This window comes from Nicotiana sylvestris, chromosome 8 (assembly GCF_000393655.2).
Source record: "Nicotiana sylvestris chromosome 8, ASM39365v2, whole genome shotgun sequence".
In the NCBI taxonomy this organism is placed as follows: Eukaryota; Viridiplantae; Streptophyta; class Magnoliopsida; order Solanales; family Solanaceae; genus Nicotiana; species Nicotiana sylvestris.
This window is the reverse complement of record NC_091064.1, coordinates 159,329,457-159,343,591: the sequence shown is the minus strand read 5'-3', so window position 1 is coordinate 159,343,591 and position 14,135 is coordinate 159,329,457. Positions and strand designations below refer to the sequence as shown.

Below are 14,135 nucleotides of genomic sequence, written 5' to 3'. Positions count from 1 at the left end.
CTAGACCATCCTCAGCCACAGAGATTTGTAGTTTTCTTGGTTTGGTGGGGTATTATCGCCATTTTGTTCAGGGATTCTCATCTATCACATCGCCCTTGACCAAGTTGACTCAGAAGGGTGTTCATTTGTACGGTCGGACAAGTGTGAGGAGAGCTTTCAGAAGCTCAAGACAGCTTTGACCATAGCTCCAGTGTTAGTTTTTCCATCAACTTCAGGTTCATATACTGTGTATTGTGATGCTTCGAGAGTTGGCATTGGGTGTGTGTTGATGCAGGAGGGTAGAGTTATTGCTTATGCTTCTCGTCAGTTGAAGCCCTATGAGAAGAACTACCCCGTTCATGATTTGGAGTTGGCTATCATAGTTCACGCGTTGAAGATTTGGAGGCATTACTTGTATGGTGTGTTTTGTGAGGTGTTTACTGATCACCGTAGCCTCCAGCACTTGTTCAAACAGAAGGATCTTAAATTTGAGGCAACGAAGATGGTTGGAGTTGCTTAAGGATTATGATATCACTATATTTTACCATCCAGGAAAGGCCAATGTGGTGGCCGATGCTTTGAGCCGAAAGGCGGTGAGTATGGGAAGTTTGGCATATATTTCTGTTGGAGAGAGACCTCTTGCAGTTGATATTCAAGCCTTGGCCAATTGGTTCATAAGGTTGGATATTTTGGATCCTAGTCAGGTATTGGCTTGTGTGGCTTCTCGGTCTTCTTTATATGATCGCATCAGAGAGCGCCAGTATGATGATCCGCATTTTCTTGTCCTTAAGGATAGAGTTCAGCATGATAATGCCAGAGATGTGACCATTGATGATGATGGGGTGTTGAGGATGCAGGGTCGATGTGTGCCGAATGTGGATGGGCTTTGGGAGTTGATTCTGGAGGAGGCCCATAGCTCGCGGTATTCCATTCATCCAGGTGCCGCGAAGATGTATCAGGATTTGAGGCAGCATTATTGGTGGAGAAGAATGAAGAATTACATTGTGGGATTTGTAGCTCGGTGTCTCAATTGTCAGCAAGTGAAATATGAGCATTAGAGACCAGGTGGCTTGCTACAGTAGATGGATATTCCCGAGTGGAAGTGGGAGAGGATCACTATGGACTTTGTTGTTGGCCTTCCAGGGACATTGAGAAAGTTCGATGCTATTTGAGTGTTGTGGATCGGCTGACCAAGTCCACGTACTTCATTCCTGTGTGTACTATTCTTCAGAGCGGTTGGTAAAGATCTATATTCGGGAGATTTTTCATTTCTATGGTGTCCCAGTTTCCATCATTTTAGATAGGGGCACTCAGTTTACTTCGCAATTTTTGAGGTCTGTGCAGCGAGAGTTGGGTACTCAGGTTGAGTTGAGCACAACTTTTCACCCTCAGACGGACGGGCAGTCCGAGCGCACTATCCAGATATTGGAGGACATGTTACGTGCTTGTGTCATTGATTTCAGAGGGTCATGGGATCAGTTTCTACCGCTTGCAGAGTTTGCTTATAACAATAGCTACCAGTCGAGTATTCAGATGGCTCCATATGAGGCTTTGTATGGGAGGCGGTGTAGATCTCTAGTTGGTTGGTTCGAGCCTGGTGAGGCTAGGCTACTGGGGACAGACTTGGTGCAGGATGATTTAGAAAAGGTGAAGGTAATTCAGGAGAGGCTTCGTACAGCACAGTCGAGACAAAAGAGTTATCCTGACAAGAAGGTTCGAGATGTGTTCTACATGGTTGGTGAGAGGGTTCTGTTGAAGCTTTCACCCATGAAGGGTGTTATGAGATATAGGAAGAAAGAGAAATTGAGTCTGCGGTTCATTGGGCCTTTTGAGGTGCTTCGGAGGATTTGGGGAGGTGGCTTACGAGCTTGCTTTGCCACCCAGCTTGTCAAGTGTGCATCCGGTATTTCATGTTTCTATGCTCCAGAAGTATATTAGGGATCCGTCTCATGTTTTGTATTTCAGCACGGTTTAGTTGGATGATGATTTGACTTATGATGTGGAGCCAGTAGCTATTTTGGGTCGTCAGGTTCGAAAGTTGAGGTCAAAGGACATAGCTTCAGTGAAAATGCAGTGGAGAGGTCGGCCCATGGAGGAGGCTACATGGGAGACTGAGTGGGAGATGCGGAGTAGATATCCTCACATGTTTGAGGCTTCAGGTATGTTTCTTGATTCGTTTGAGGACGAACGTTTGTTTAAGTTGGGGAGGATGTGAAGACCCGGCCAGTTGTCTCATGAGTTACCGCTTCATTTTCCCCTATTTCTGCTTCTTTATGCTTTGTTTATCCGGGTTATGTGATATCGGGTTGGTCGGATCGAATCTGGAATGAATTTGGTAAGGTTTGAGACACTTAGTCTCTTTTAAGGAAGCTGAAGTTGGAAAAAGTCAACCAAATATTTACTTATGTGTTATAGGGCTCGGATGTGAGTTTCGATGGTTCGGTTAGCTCCGGGAGGTGATTTATGACTTAAGAGTGTGATCGGAATGAGTTTTGGAGGTTCGGAGTAGATTTAGGCTTGAATTGGCGAAGTTGATATTTTGGCGATTTCCGGTTGGTAGGCGAGATTTTGATATAGGGGTCAGAATGGAATTCTGAGAGTTGCAGTAGTTTTGTTGGGTCATTTGGGATGTGTGTGCAAAATTTCAGGACATTCGGACGTGGTTTGGTTGGGTTTTTGATCAAAAGCAGAATTTGGAAGATTTTAGAAAGTTTGGCTTTAATCTGATATGTTTTGGTTAATTTGATGTTGTTTGAGGTGTTTTGAATGTTGGTAAAAGTTTGAATAAGGTATTAGGTTATGTTTGTGATTTTGGTTGAGGTCCCGGGGGCTCGGAGTGATTTCGGATGGTTAACGGAGAAGTTTGTACTTTGTTGCAGCTGCTGAATTTGCTGCTTCTGGTACTATCGCATTTGCGGGTTGGGGGCCGCAGGTGCGGCGTCGCATAAGCGAAGGATTTGATCGCAGAAGCGAAAAGGGATTGAGGAGAAAGATTCGCAGAAGCGGCTAAGAGACCGCATCTACGATATCGCAGATGTGGGTAGGGGACCGCAGATGCGGACTAAGGGGAATAAGTGATTTCCGTAGAAGCAGAGGAAGAATCGCAAATGCGGTACCGCAGAAGCGGGTACTGGGCCGCATATGCGAAAATGTCTGGGCAGAAAGTATAAATTGTGGCCTTCGCGAATTTTAGCTAATTTCACCATTTTTGACTTCGACTTTGGAGCTTTTTGGACGAATTGAAAGAAGGATTTCAAGGGAACTTCATTGAGGTAGGGAATTTGGACCTAAACCTCATTCCTATGCTATTATTTCACGGATTAGAGCTAGAAATCATGGAAATTAAGGGTGAAAATTGGGGAAACTAGGCCTTGGAAAGTTAGACCTAGACTTGAGGGTTTGAAGGACCATTTGAGGTCAGATTTCAGAACTTTTGATATGTATGAACTCGTGGGGAGATAAGGAATCTATTGATGTAAAAATTGTCAAATTCTGAGAAGTGGGCCTGGGGGTCGGGTTTTGGTAATTTCGGGATCTGTGTCGTATTTTGATTATTTTTGCTTGGGCTTCATTCCATTATCATAATTTGACGTCCTCGTTCTGATTTTGGATAGATTCGACGCGATTGAAGGCCGATTAGAGGGGCAAAGGCGTCGCGAGCTAGAGCTCTGACCAGTTCGAGGTGACTAATGATTGTAAATGATGTTTTGAGGGTTTGAAACCCCAGATTTGCATATTGTAGAGCTATATCGAGGTGACGCACACATTTGATGACGAGCGTGGGGTCGTGCACTGCTGGGGATTGTGACTTAGTCCATCCCGAATGACTATTTTATCGCGTATTTAACTGAAATCTATTTGCTACATCATGATTTGGGTTGAATGCCATATTTGGGCCTTGTGCCAACTATTTGAACCCTTCGGGGATTTTTACTGGTATTTTCCTCACTGTTTTGACTTTATACATGAACTCAGTCATGTTATATTTCACAGTTTTCGTACTCAGCCATGTTTTACTCTGTTTTAACACTTACGTGATCCTTTAAGTGAAATTTTGGGCTGAGAATCACTATTTTACTATTGTCCGAGTGGCTTGTGATGATTTTTTACTAAGTAAGGCTGAGGTCCTATGTTGTGAGGAAACATTTGATACTGGTTATGAGGATATGTACGCCACGAGGTGGCTTGATTGATAAGATTCTGAGGGCCTAGTGATGATGCCACGAGGTGGCTTGATATTGCGCTTGGGATGTAAGGGGCCCCTCCAGGATTTTGTACACCCCCAGTAAGCGCGGATACCCATGGTGATGTGAGATTGAGCCCGAGGGGATGGTACTATTCTATTTGATTGCCCGAGGGGCTGTTATTGTTCTGAGATGTTGCCCGAGGGGCGGATTTGTTGATACTGTGCCCGAAAGGCGAATCTTTATATATTTACTTTGCATAATTGGTTGTCAATTACCTGTTAAATTGTTGAAAAAGGCATTTCATGAAGTAAATTTTGAGTTAAAGGATTTTACCTATCTTTCACTGGTTTACTGTTTTAAATGGTTTTACTGCTTCATTATAGCATGCTTTTGTGCCTTACGTGATTTCCCGCTTTCAGTATTTCTTTACATTTGTTACTCACTGAGTTGGAGTACTCACTTTACTCCCTGCACCCTGTGTGCAGATTCAGGCATTGTTGATCCTTCCAGTGCGAGATGAGGGCTCCCAGCAGACATTCGGAGTTCACGAGGTAGTTGCTTGGCATCCGCAGTCCCGTGTTTGTCCGTCTTTGTCAATTCTATCTCTTTTCAGGCATTTGTAGTAGCTATAGACTTATCGGACTTGTAGTAGGATTTATAGATGATCATGACTAGTGACACCCCGGTTTCGGGCTGTGTTGGGTTGTCCTTCCAAATATTTATGATATTATCTGCTACTTAGTATTATTAAATCATGTTTTAGACTGTTTTCTTGTTGTTTAACTGTTTAATATCGAAGTGGTAATGGTTGGCTGGCCTTGTCTTCATGAGAGGCGCCATCACGATCGGGTTCGGGTTTACGATTGTGACAAACACAAAATGAGGAACAAGTAAATGTGATTGGTTATAAAAATAATTACTTATTCAGTAGTCCCATGGCACAAAAACATCCATGATTTCAATAGAGTAATCCTAATGGTGCTGAAAATTCTCAAAGATTTTTTAATCAAAAGCAGCTGGTACAGGGACCACCTGGTTTTCAAAATCAAAATAAAGGGCAACAAAGTTTTCAACAATATCAGCAACAACCTCAAAGAGCTCATAAACAAAGCCTTGAAGACCTGATGTACAAATTCATTAAAGCTACTAACGAGAAGGTTGAAAGTCAATATTCAGCTATCAAGAATTTGGAAATTCGGGTAAGCCAATTAGCAACCCTCATGTCTGAACAAATTCAAGGTGATCTACCAAGAAACACTGAGAAAAACCCAAAAAAACACCTCAAAACAATCTCTCTACGATCAGGTAAATCTCTTGATGATTCATATGCAAAGAGAGAAGGAAAGCCACAAGAAGTGGAAAAGGTAAATGAAGGTGAGAATAAAATAGAATCTAAGTTTCCAAAAGAACAAAATAATAAAGGGAAAAATGTACAAGAAAATGAATTTATAACAAATCCTCACTCTGTACCTCTCCCTTTTCCCCAAAAGATGAAAAGAGAAAAGTTTGACAAACAGTTTTCAAAGTTTCTAGATATTTTGAAGCAACTTTACATTAACATACCTTTATCAGATGCTTTGGCACAACTGCCTTCATATGCTAAATTTCTTAAAGAAATTCTGTCAAGTAAAAGAAAATTAGAAGAAGTTTCAGTAGTTAAGCTTACGGAAAAATGTAGTGTTATACTTTAAAATAAGCTCCCACAGAAACTTGTTGATCCAGGAAGTTTTACAATTCCTTGTACCGTGGGAGGTACTCACTTTGAAAAGGCGTTATGTGATTCAGGTGCTTCAATAAATCTAATGCCTTTTTCAATTTTCAGGAAATTAGAACTTAGTGAAATGAAAAATACTGGTGTGTCTCTTCAATTAGCCGATCAAAGTACTAAGAGACCAAAGGAAATTATTGAAAATATCATTGTCAGAGTTGACAAATTTGTATTTCCAGTAGATTTTATAGTGCTTGAAATGGAAGAAAATACTGAGGTACCATTAATTTTATGTGATGACCCAAAAGGTCATCACTTGTGTTGCAAGTGAATTCAGTGTTTCGAGGCCTAGAAACCTCCTTTTTACCTCACCTTGATTTACGTGCGTGGTCCAGACCTATATTCGGAAAGCCTTCTATGCGAAAATATGAGAAATAGAAATTTCTAGAGTTAAAAATTTGATTATGGTTGACTTTGGTCAACATTCTAAGCAAACATACCCGGATTCGTGTTCTGACAACCCCGGGAGGTCCGCAGTAAAATATGGGACTTGGGCGTATGCCCGAAAATGAATTCCGAGGTCCCAAGCCTTAGAAATCAATTTTTTATAGAAATTATTTTACTGAATTATTTAAGAAATGAAAAAAAGAATTAATGTTTGAAATCATTGTTATCGGGTCTGTCTTTTGGTTCCGGAGCCCGGTACAAACTTTTTATAGTATTTGATAACTGTGAAATTTGGTTAAAAACGGAATTTATTTGACGTGAGTTGGACTTCCGGTTGGAGTGTTATGAACTTTGAGATTTCTTGATGAAAATGTTGAGTTTTGTGGTTTAATTCATGATTTTACATGTTATTTTGATTATGTGATCGCACGAGTAGGTCCATACGATGTCTTTGAGTTAGTATGCACACTTGGTTTGGGGTTCCGAGGGCTCGGGTGAGTTTTGGGTAGGTTCCGGGATGTCTTAAGCTTAAAACATGGATGTTGCAGGTTCAGAGAACTGAAAATCTCTGAACCCGCCAGCGCTGACCGCATTGGTTTTGGTGTTGTCCGCGGTGGGGGCTATGCGGCCGCACTCGATTATGTGCGGTCCGCTCAAGTTTAGTGGTCCGACTTCGGAAGCCTATATCTTTTGCTCCACAAGGAATTTTGAGATGATTCAAAATCAAAAGTTGTAGCCCTTTGTGTCTAGTTTCCCGAAAGGTAAACAAATCATAATTTGGACATATATAGAAAACGTTATGGCCAAAATACTAAAGCATGTCACTGCAGTTCACATGGAGAGTTGTGCGGCCGCACTCAATTTTGTGCTCCGCACAGTGGGTCTGATAGGGGTATATTAAAATGGGATTTTCAGTTATTTTTCATTTTTCAAAACCCCAAAAAATATAAGAGGTGATTTTTCAAACAACTTTTCTTCTCCAAAACATTGGTAAGTGATTTCTAACTCATTTTCTTTACTTCTTGACTTCTTTTTACAAGATTTCACCCTAGAATCTAGGGTTTTCATGGTGGAATTGAGAACTTTGGGAAAAAACCTAAGAATATTGAAATTTGGGGAGTTAGACCTCAAATTGAGGTCGGATTCCAAAATAAATTATATATTTGGGTTCGTGGGGGAATGGGTAATAGGGTTTTGGTTCGAACCTCGGGTTTTGACCATGTGGGCCCGGGGGCGATTTTTAACTTTTTGGGTAAAACTTTGAAAAACTCATTTTCATGCATTGGGTTGATTCATTTAGCATTTATTGATGTAATTTAGTAACTTGTAACTAGATACGAGCGAATTGGTGGTGGAATCAAGGGTAAAGCTATAAATACAACGTGAATTGTGTTCGTGGCAGCGAGGTAAGTGTTTGGTCTAACCTTAGCTTGAGGGATTAGGAGTTGTGTCTTATTTGCTATGTGTTAATTGTGGAGTACGACGTATAGGCATGGTGACGAGTATCTATACGTCGGTGTCAAGCATGTCTGTGAGTCTTGTATTGTAATTGTTATGACTCCGTTGTAAATTATTGCACTTCACATGTTATTGAAATATTATTGTTCCCTTACCGGGATGATATTGAAATATTATTGTTCCATTGCCGGGATGTTATTGAAATATTATTGTTCCCTTGCTGGGATGTTATTGAAATATTATCGTTCCCTTGCCGGGATATTGTTATATTGCTCTTGTTTCCTTATCGGGATGTTGTTATACTGCTCTTGTTCCCTTGCTGGGATTCTTTGTAATTGTTGTTGATTTGTAACTGGGATCGGGTGGCACGCCTGCCACAAGATAAATTAAATGGGAGCGGGTGGCACGCCTGCCACAAGATAAATTAAATGGGAGCGGGTGTCTAAAACCAAAAGCTACCCGGATCTGGTGTCACAATTTCACAGACTGTCTAAGAATACTACAAATAAGGGTCTGAAAGATAAATACAAGCTGTTTCAGAAACACATAGAAGAAACAATATAGGAAAATAGAAGGAGACGCCAAGGCCTGCGGACGCCCGCAGGACTACCTTGGGTCGCCTGATGGACTGAAGCAGCAATCTCACTGTAGTCCAAAAGCTACAGCACCAGGATCTGCACACAGTGCAGAGTGTAGTATCAGCACAACCGACCCCATGTGCTGGTAAGTGTCTAGCCTAACCTCGACGAAGTAGTGACGAGGCTAGGACAAGATGACCAAATAAATCTGTGCAGTTAAATCATATACAACGGAAAAGTAAAGGCAGAAATTTACAGGTAAGGATGGGAGGGGGGAAACACGCTGCTGGGAATAACAAGTAACAACAGAAAGACAACAGATAAATGTAAAGAACACCATAATTCAATTATCAACAAGAATCAGAAATCAAATACAAGTGCACGGTATAACCCTTCGTGCTTTTACTCTTGTCCTCACTATAAGAATCAATATAATCGGCACGATATCACCCTTCATCCTTTTACCTCACATAATCATGACACAGAATTATCCTTTGTGCATCATCACTCATATCATGGAACGACATTGTACATCGTAGGGCACGGCATCACCCTTCTTGCTTTTACCTCACAATATCGGCACGGCATCACCCTTCGTGCATTAACACTCTCAAAATCATGCACGGCATCACCCTTCATGCTTTACACTCTTCCTCACCTAAGCAACAATCACAACGTAATTTGGGCAAGGGAATTACTAATATCACCATAAAATGTCACGACCCTAACCCCGAACCTAGTCGTGATGGCGCCTCTCGTGAAGACAAGGCCAGCCAGTTTAACACATTTCGTCGTTTTAAGCAGTTAAATAGCATAAGAACAGTTCAAATATGATTTAATAGCACAATTAGCGGAAATAGAGATAACAAAGCGGAATTTCCAACCTGACACATCCCTAACCGGGGTGTCACAAGTCATGAGCAACTAAGAAATCCAGATACAAGTCTACTGAACATTAAATCTGATACAATAGTTCTAAGAACATGAAAATGATAAGATAAGGGAGGCACGGGGGCTGCGGATGCCAACAACTACCTCGTAGTCTTCGAACCACTGCCTGAACTATGAGGGTCAGCACTCAGGAGCGGAACCAGCGACGCCTGAATCTGCACACATGGTACAGGGAGTAATGTGAGTACTTCGACCTAGTGAGTAATAAATATAAATATTTAGACATTCTGGAGTTAGAGCACTATGTAGTATCCATAGCTTGTGATTTCATGAGATTCTGGGTTTTGGGAAATTGTTCAGTTTTTGAGATCTTGTATTGGTATATGCCGAGCGGCATCTTAAATGCATCTATATTTGTTTATTTTCAGTCTTTATTAGTTTTTCCGCATTTTATTTCTTTTTCGAAATTGTTAGGCTTACCTAGTCGTAGCGACTAAGTTCCATCACAACAGTTCACGGAGGGCAAACTTGGGTCGTGACAAGTTGGTATCAGAGCTCTAGTTTCATAGGAGTCATGAATCACAAACTGGTTTATTAGAGTCTCGCGGATCGGTACGAAGATGTCTGTACTTATCTACGAGAGGCTATGTAACTGTTAGGAAAAACTTCACTTCATTTGATTTCCTTGTCATGCAAGATTTTTGACATCTAAATTCTAAACTTTTGTCTTTTATTCTCTCATAGATGGTGAGGACACGTGCTACTAGAGATGACTAGGCACACGCACCCCTAGTAGAGGCGTCAGAGGTCGGGGCTGGGGTAGAGGTCGAGGACGTGCCCGTGGTGCAACCAGAGCACCCACGCAAACTGCCATATAGGAGCCACTAGCAGCTCTAGCCAGAGCCCAGGGACTTGATTCGCCTACTGCTACTACTATTCCAGCTCTCCAGGAGACTCTTGTATAGTTTGTGAGCATGTACACCACTCTATCTCAGGCAGGGTTGATTCCCCTTGTTGCAGCCACATCCCAGGCCGAGGGAGGAGCACAGACTCCCACCGCCCACACTCTTGAGCAGCGGGTCCAAGTTGATCAGATCCTAGAGGTTATACCGGTAATGCCTGCAGTCCCAGATCAGCCCGATGACAGGGCAGCGGCTTCAGAGGATGAGTAGCAGAAGTTTGAGAGGTTCAAAAAGTAACTGTATTCAGTGGTTTAGTATCAGATTATGCCATGGGAATTGTAGAGGAGTTCTACCGTATCCCCCGCACTATGGGTATATCAAGATCGAGTAAGGTTTCTTTTATTGCATTCCAGCTTCGAGGAGCAGCCTATCAGTAGTGGCGCACTTATGAGTTGGACAGTCTAGATGAGGCAGCTTCCCTGACTTGGACTTAGTTTTCAGATATATTCTTGAGAGAGTTTATTTCTCAGAGCCTCAGGGATGCATGGCGCGCAGAGTTTGAGCATTTGCGTCAGGGAACTATGACTATTTCAGAGTATGTTGTCTATTTCACTGACTTGGCTAGGCATGAGCTAGCCTTGGTTGCTACTGTTTGCGAGTGGGTTCGCCAGTTTATTGAGGGAATTATTCCCAACATCAGATCTAGCATGGCTCGGGAGTTGGAGATGGATATTCATTATGAGCAGGTGGTGAGCATTGCTGGAAGGATAGAGGGTATGCATGCTCGGGATAGAGAGGAGAGGGAGGCCAAGAGGTCTCGAGAGTTGGGCCATTATTCTGGTGCCCGTGCTCCAGCTACAGTTTGTCATGGTAGAGGTTATATGAGTTGCCTCGTTCATTCATCTCTTCCAGCAGCCGGTGGTATTCCAGCTCTGCCTAGGCCTTAGGAGCCTTATTATGCACCTCCAGTATCTAGTACGCCTCCTGTGCGAGGTGCTTTTTGTGGTCAGTCCAGCAAACCTGGTTTGAGCTAGTCACAGCCGCCATGTCCTGCCAGAGCTTGTTTTGAGTGTGGTGACACATGCCATATCTTGAGGGATTGCCCCAAACATAGGAAGAGGCCTCCACAGACTTCTTATCCACAGCGTGCTCCGTAGAGTTCTCAGGCTATGATCACAGCACCAGTTGCTACCCCACCATCTCATCCAGCTAGAGGTGGAGGTTGGGGAGGTAGAGGTCGCCCTAGAGGGGGAGGCCAGGCTAGATATTATGCCCTTCCTGCCCATACCGAGGTTGTCGCCTCTGATTCTAGTATCACCGATATTGTCCTGTTTTGTCATAGAGATGCATCGGTTTTATTCGATGCAGGATCCACTTATTCTTATGTGTATTCTTATTTTGCCCCACATTTGGGCGTATCTCTGGATTCTTTGAGTTCCCCTGTTTATGTTTCTACTCATATGGGAGATTCTCTTGTTGTGGAATGCATTTATCAGTCATGTTTTGTTGCTCTTAGTGGTTTTGAGACTAGAGCGAATTTGTTATTACTCAGCATGGTAGATTTTGATATTATCTTGGGCATGGACTTGTTTTCGCCCCATTATGCTATCTTGATTGTCATGCCAAAACCGTGACGCTAGCTATGCCAGGTATACTACGAGTAGAGTGGAGGGGTATTTTAGATCACACTCCCATTAGAGTTATTTCTTTCCTTAAGGCTCAATGAATGATTGAGAAAGGGTGTGACGGTATATGGCCTATGTGAGAGATGTTAGTGTTGATACCCTTGCAATTGATTCAGTCCTAGTAGTACGGGACTTCCTTAATGTATTTCCAGATGATCTTCCGAGTATGCCACCCGATAGAGATATTGATTTTGGCATTGATCTATTGCCGGGCACTCAGCCTATTTCTATTCCTCCGTATCGTATGGCCCCTCCTGAGTTGAAGGAGTTAAAGGAACAGTTACAGGAATTGCTTTATAAGGGTTTTATTCGGCCAGTGCATCCCCTTGGGGTGCTCCTATCTTGTTTGTGAAGAAAAAGGATGGTTCTATGCGTATGCGCATTGGTTATTGCCAGTTGAACAAAGTTACAATAAAGAACCGATATTCTTTGCCTCATATTGATGATTTGTTCAACCAACTACAGGGTGCACGAGTGTTTTCTAAGATTGACTTGCGTTCAGGTTACCATCAGTGGAAGATTTGGGATCCAGATATCCCAAAGACTGCTTTCAGGACTCGGTATGGTCATTATGAGTTCCTTGTTATGTCATTTAGGCTAACCAATGCACCAGCAGTCTTCATGCATTTGATGCATAATATGTTCCGGCCATATCTTGACTCGTTCGTCATTGACTTTATTGATGATATTCTGGTATACCCCCGAAGTTGGGAGGATCATAAGCAACACCTGAAGACAGTGCTTCAGACTTTGAGGGAACAGAAGTTATATGCAAAGTTCTCGAAATGTGAGTTTTGGTTGGATTTCGTGGCATTCTTGGGCCACATGGTATCGAGAAAGGGTATACAAGTGGATCTGAAGAAAGTGGAAGCAGTACAAAGTTGGCCCAGACCATCCTCAACTATAGAGATCCGCAGTTTTCTTGGCTTGGCGGATTATTACCATCGATTCGTTAAGGGATTTTCATCTATTGCAGCACCTATGACCATGCTGACCTATAAGGATGCTCTATTCCAGTTGACAGAAGAGTGTAAGTCGATCTTCCAGAAGCTCAAGGTAGTTTTGACTACAACCCCAGTTTTGATATTGCCTACAGGTTCGGGGTCTTATACTCTCTATTGCGATGCCTCGAGGATTGGCCTTGGAGCAGTATTGATACAGGACAGTAGGGTGATTACCTATGCATCCAAACAGTTGAAGGTACATGAGAAGAATTATCCTGTCCATGATCTCGAGTTAGCTGCTATTGTCCATGCATTGAAGATCTGGTGTCATTATTTGTATGGTGTTCCTTGTGAGATCTATACTAATCATCGGAGTTTGCAGCACCTATTCACTATCTTGTATCACCCGGGCAAGGCCAATGTGGTTAGAGCTACTGAAGGACTATGATATCACTATCTTGTATCACCCGGGCAAGGCTAATGTGGTGGTCGATACTTTGAGTCGTCGGGTGGAGAGTTTGGGGAGTTTGTCTTATTTATCAGTAGCGGAGAGGCCCATGGCGATGGATATTCAAGCCTTAGCCAGCCAGCTTGTGAGATTGGATCTTTCAGAGCCTAGTTGGGTTCTAGCTTGTGTGGTCTCTTAGTCTTTCTTATTTGATTGCATCAGGGAGCGTCGGTATGATGACACTCATTTGCTCGTCCTCAAGGACAAGGTTCTGTACGGTGCCAGAGATGTGACTATTGGTTCTGACGGGGTATTGAGGATGCAGGGTTGGGAATATGTACCAAATGTTGATGGGCTTCGGGAATTGATTTTAGAGGAGGCCAATAGTTCGCGGTATTCAATCCATCCGGGTGCCGCGAAGATGTACCAGGATTTGAGGCAGCACTATTGGTGGAGGCAGATGAAGAAATATATAGTTGGGTTTGTAGCTCGGTGCCTCAATTGTCAGTAGGTGAAGTATGAGCACCAGAGATAGGGCGGGTTGCTTCAGCAGATAGAGATTCCGGAGTGGAAGTGGAAGCGGATCACCATGGACTTCGTAGTTGGGCTCCCACGGACTTTGAGAAATTTTGATGCCATTTGGGTGATTGTGGATGGGTTGACCAAGTCCGCGCACTTCGTTCCTGTGTGTACTACCTATTCTTCGGAGTGGTTGGTGGAGATTTATATCTGTGAGATTGTTCACCTGCATAGTATTCCAGTTTCTATCATTTCAGATAGAGGAACTCAGTTCACATTACGGTTCTGGAGGGACGTACAGCATGAGTTAGGTACTCGGGTGGAGTTGAGCACAACATTTCACCCCCAGACAGACGGACAGCCTGAGCGCACTATTCAGATTTTTGAGG

At 42.8% G+C, this 14,135-nt stretch overlaps 1 protein-coding gene across 1 annotated transcript; it reads left to right on the top strand.

Annotated features, from left to right (window-relative positions):
* Positions 1–5,290: 5,290 nt before the first annotated feature.
* Positions 5,291–10,420, top strand: LOC138875905 (uncharacterized). Its single transcript, XM_070154782.1, has 3 exons — positions 5,291–5,792; positions 5,889–6,151; positions 10,244–10,420. Exons 1-3 carry the CDS (start codon positions 5,291–5,293, stop codon positions 10,418–10,420), a joined length of 942 nt encoding a protein of 313 aa, XP_070010883.1.
* Positions 10,421–14,135: the final 3,715 nt, after the last annotated feature.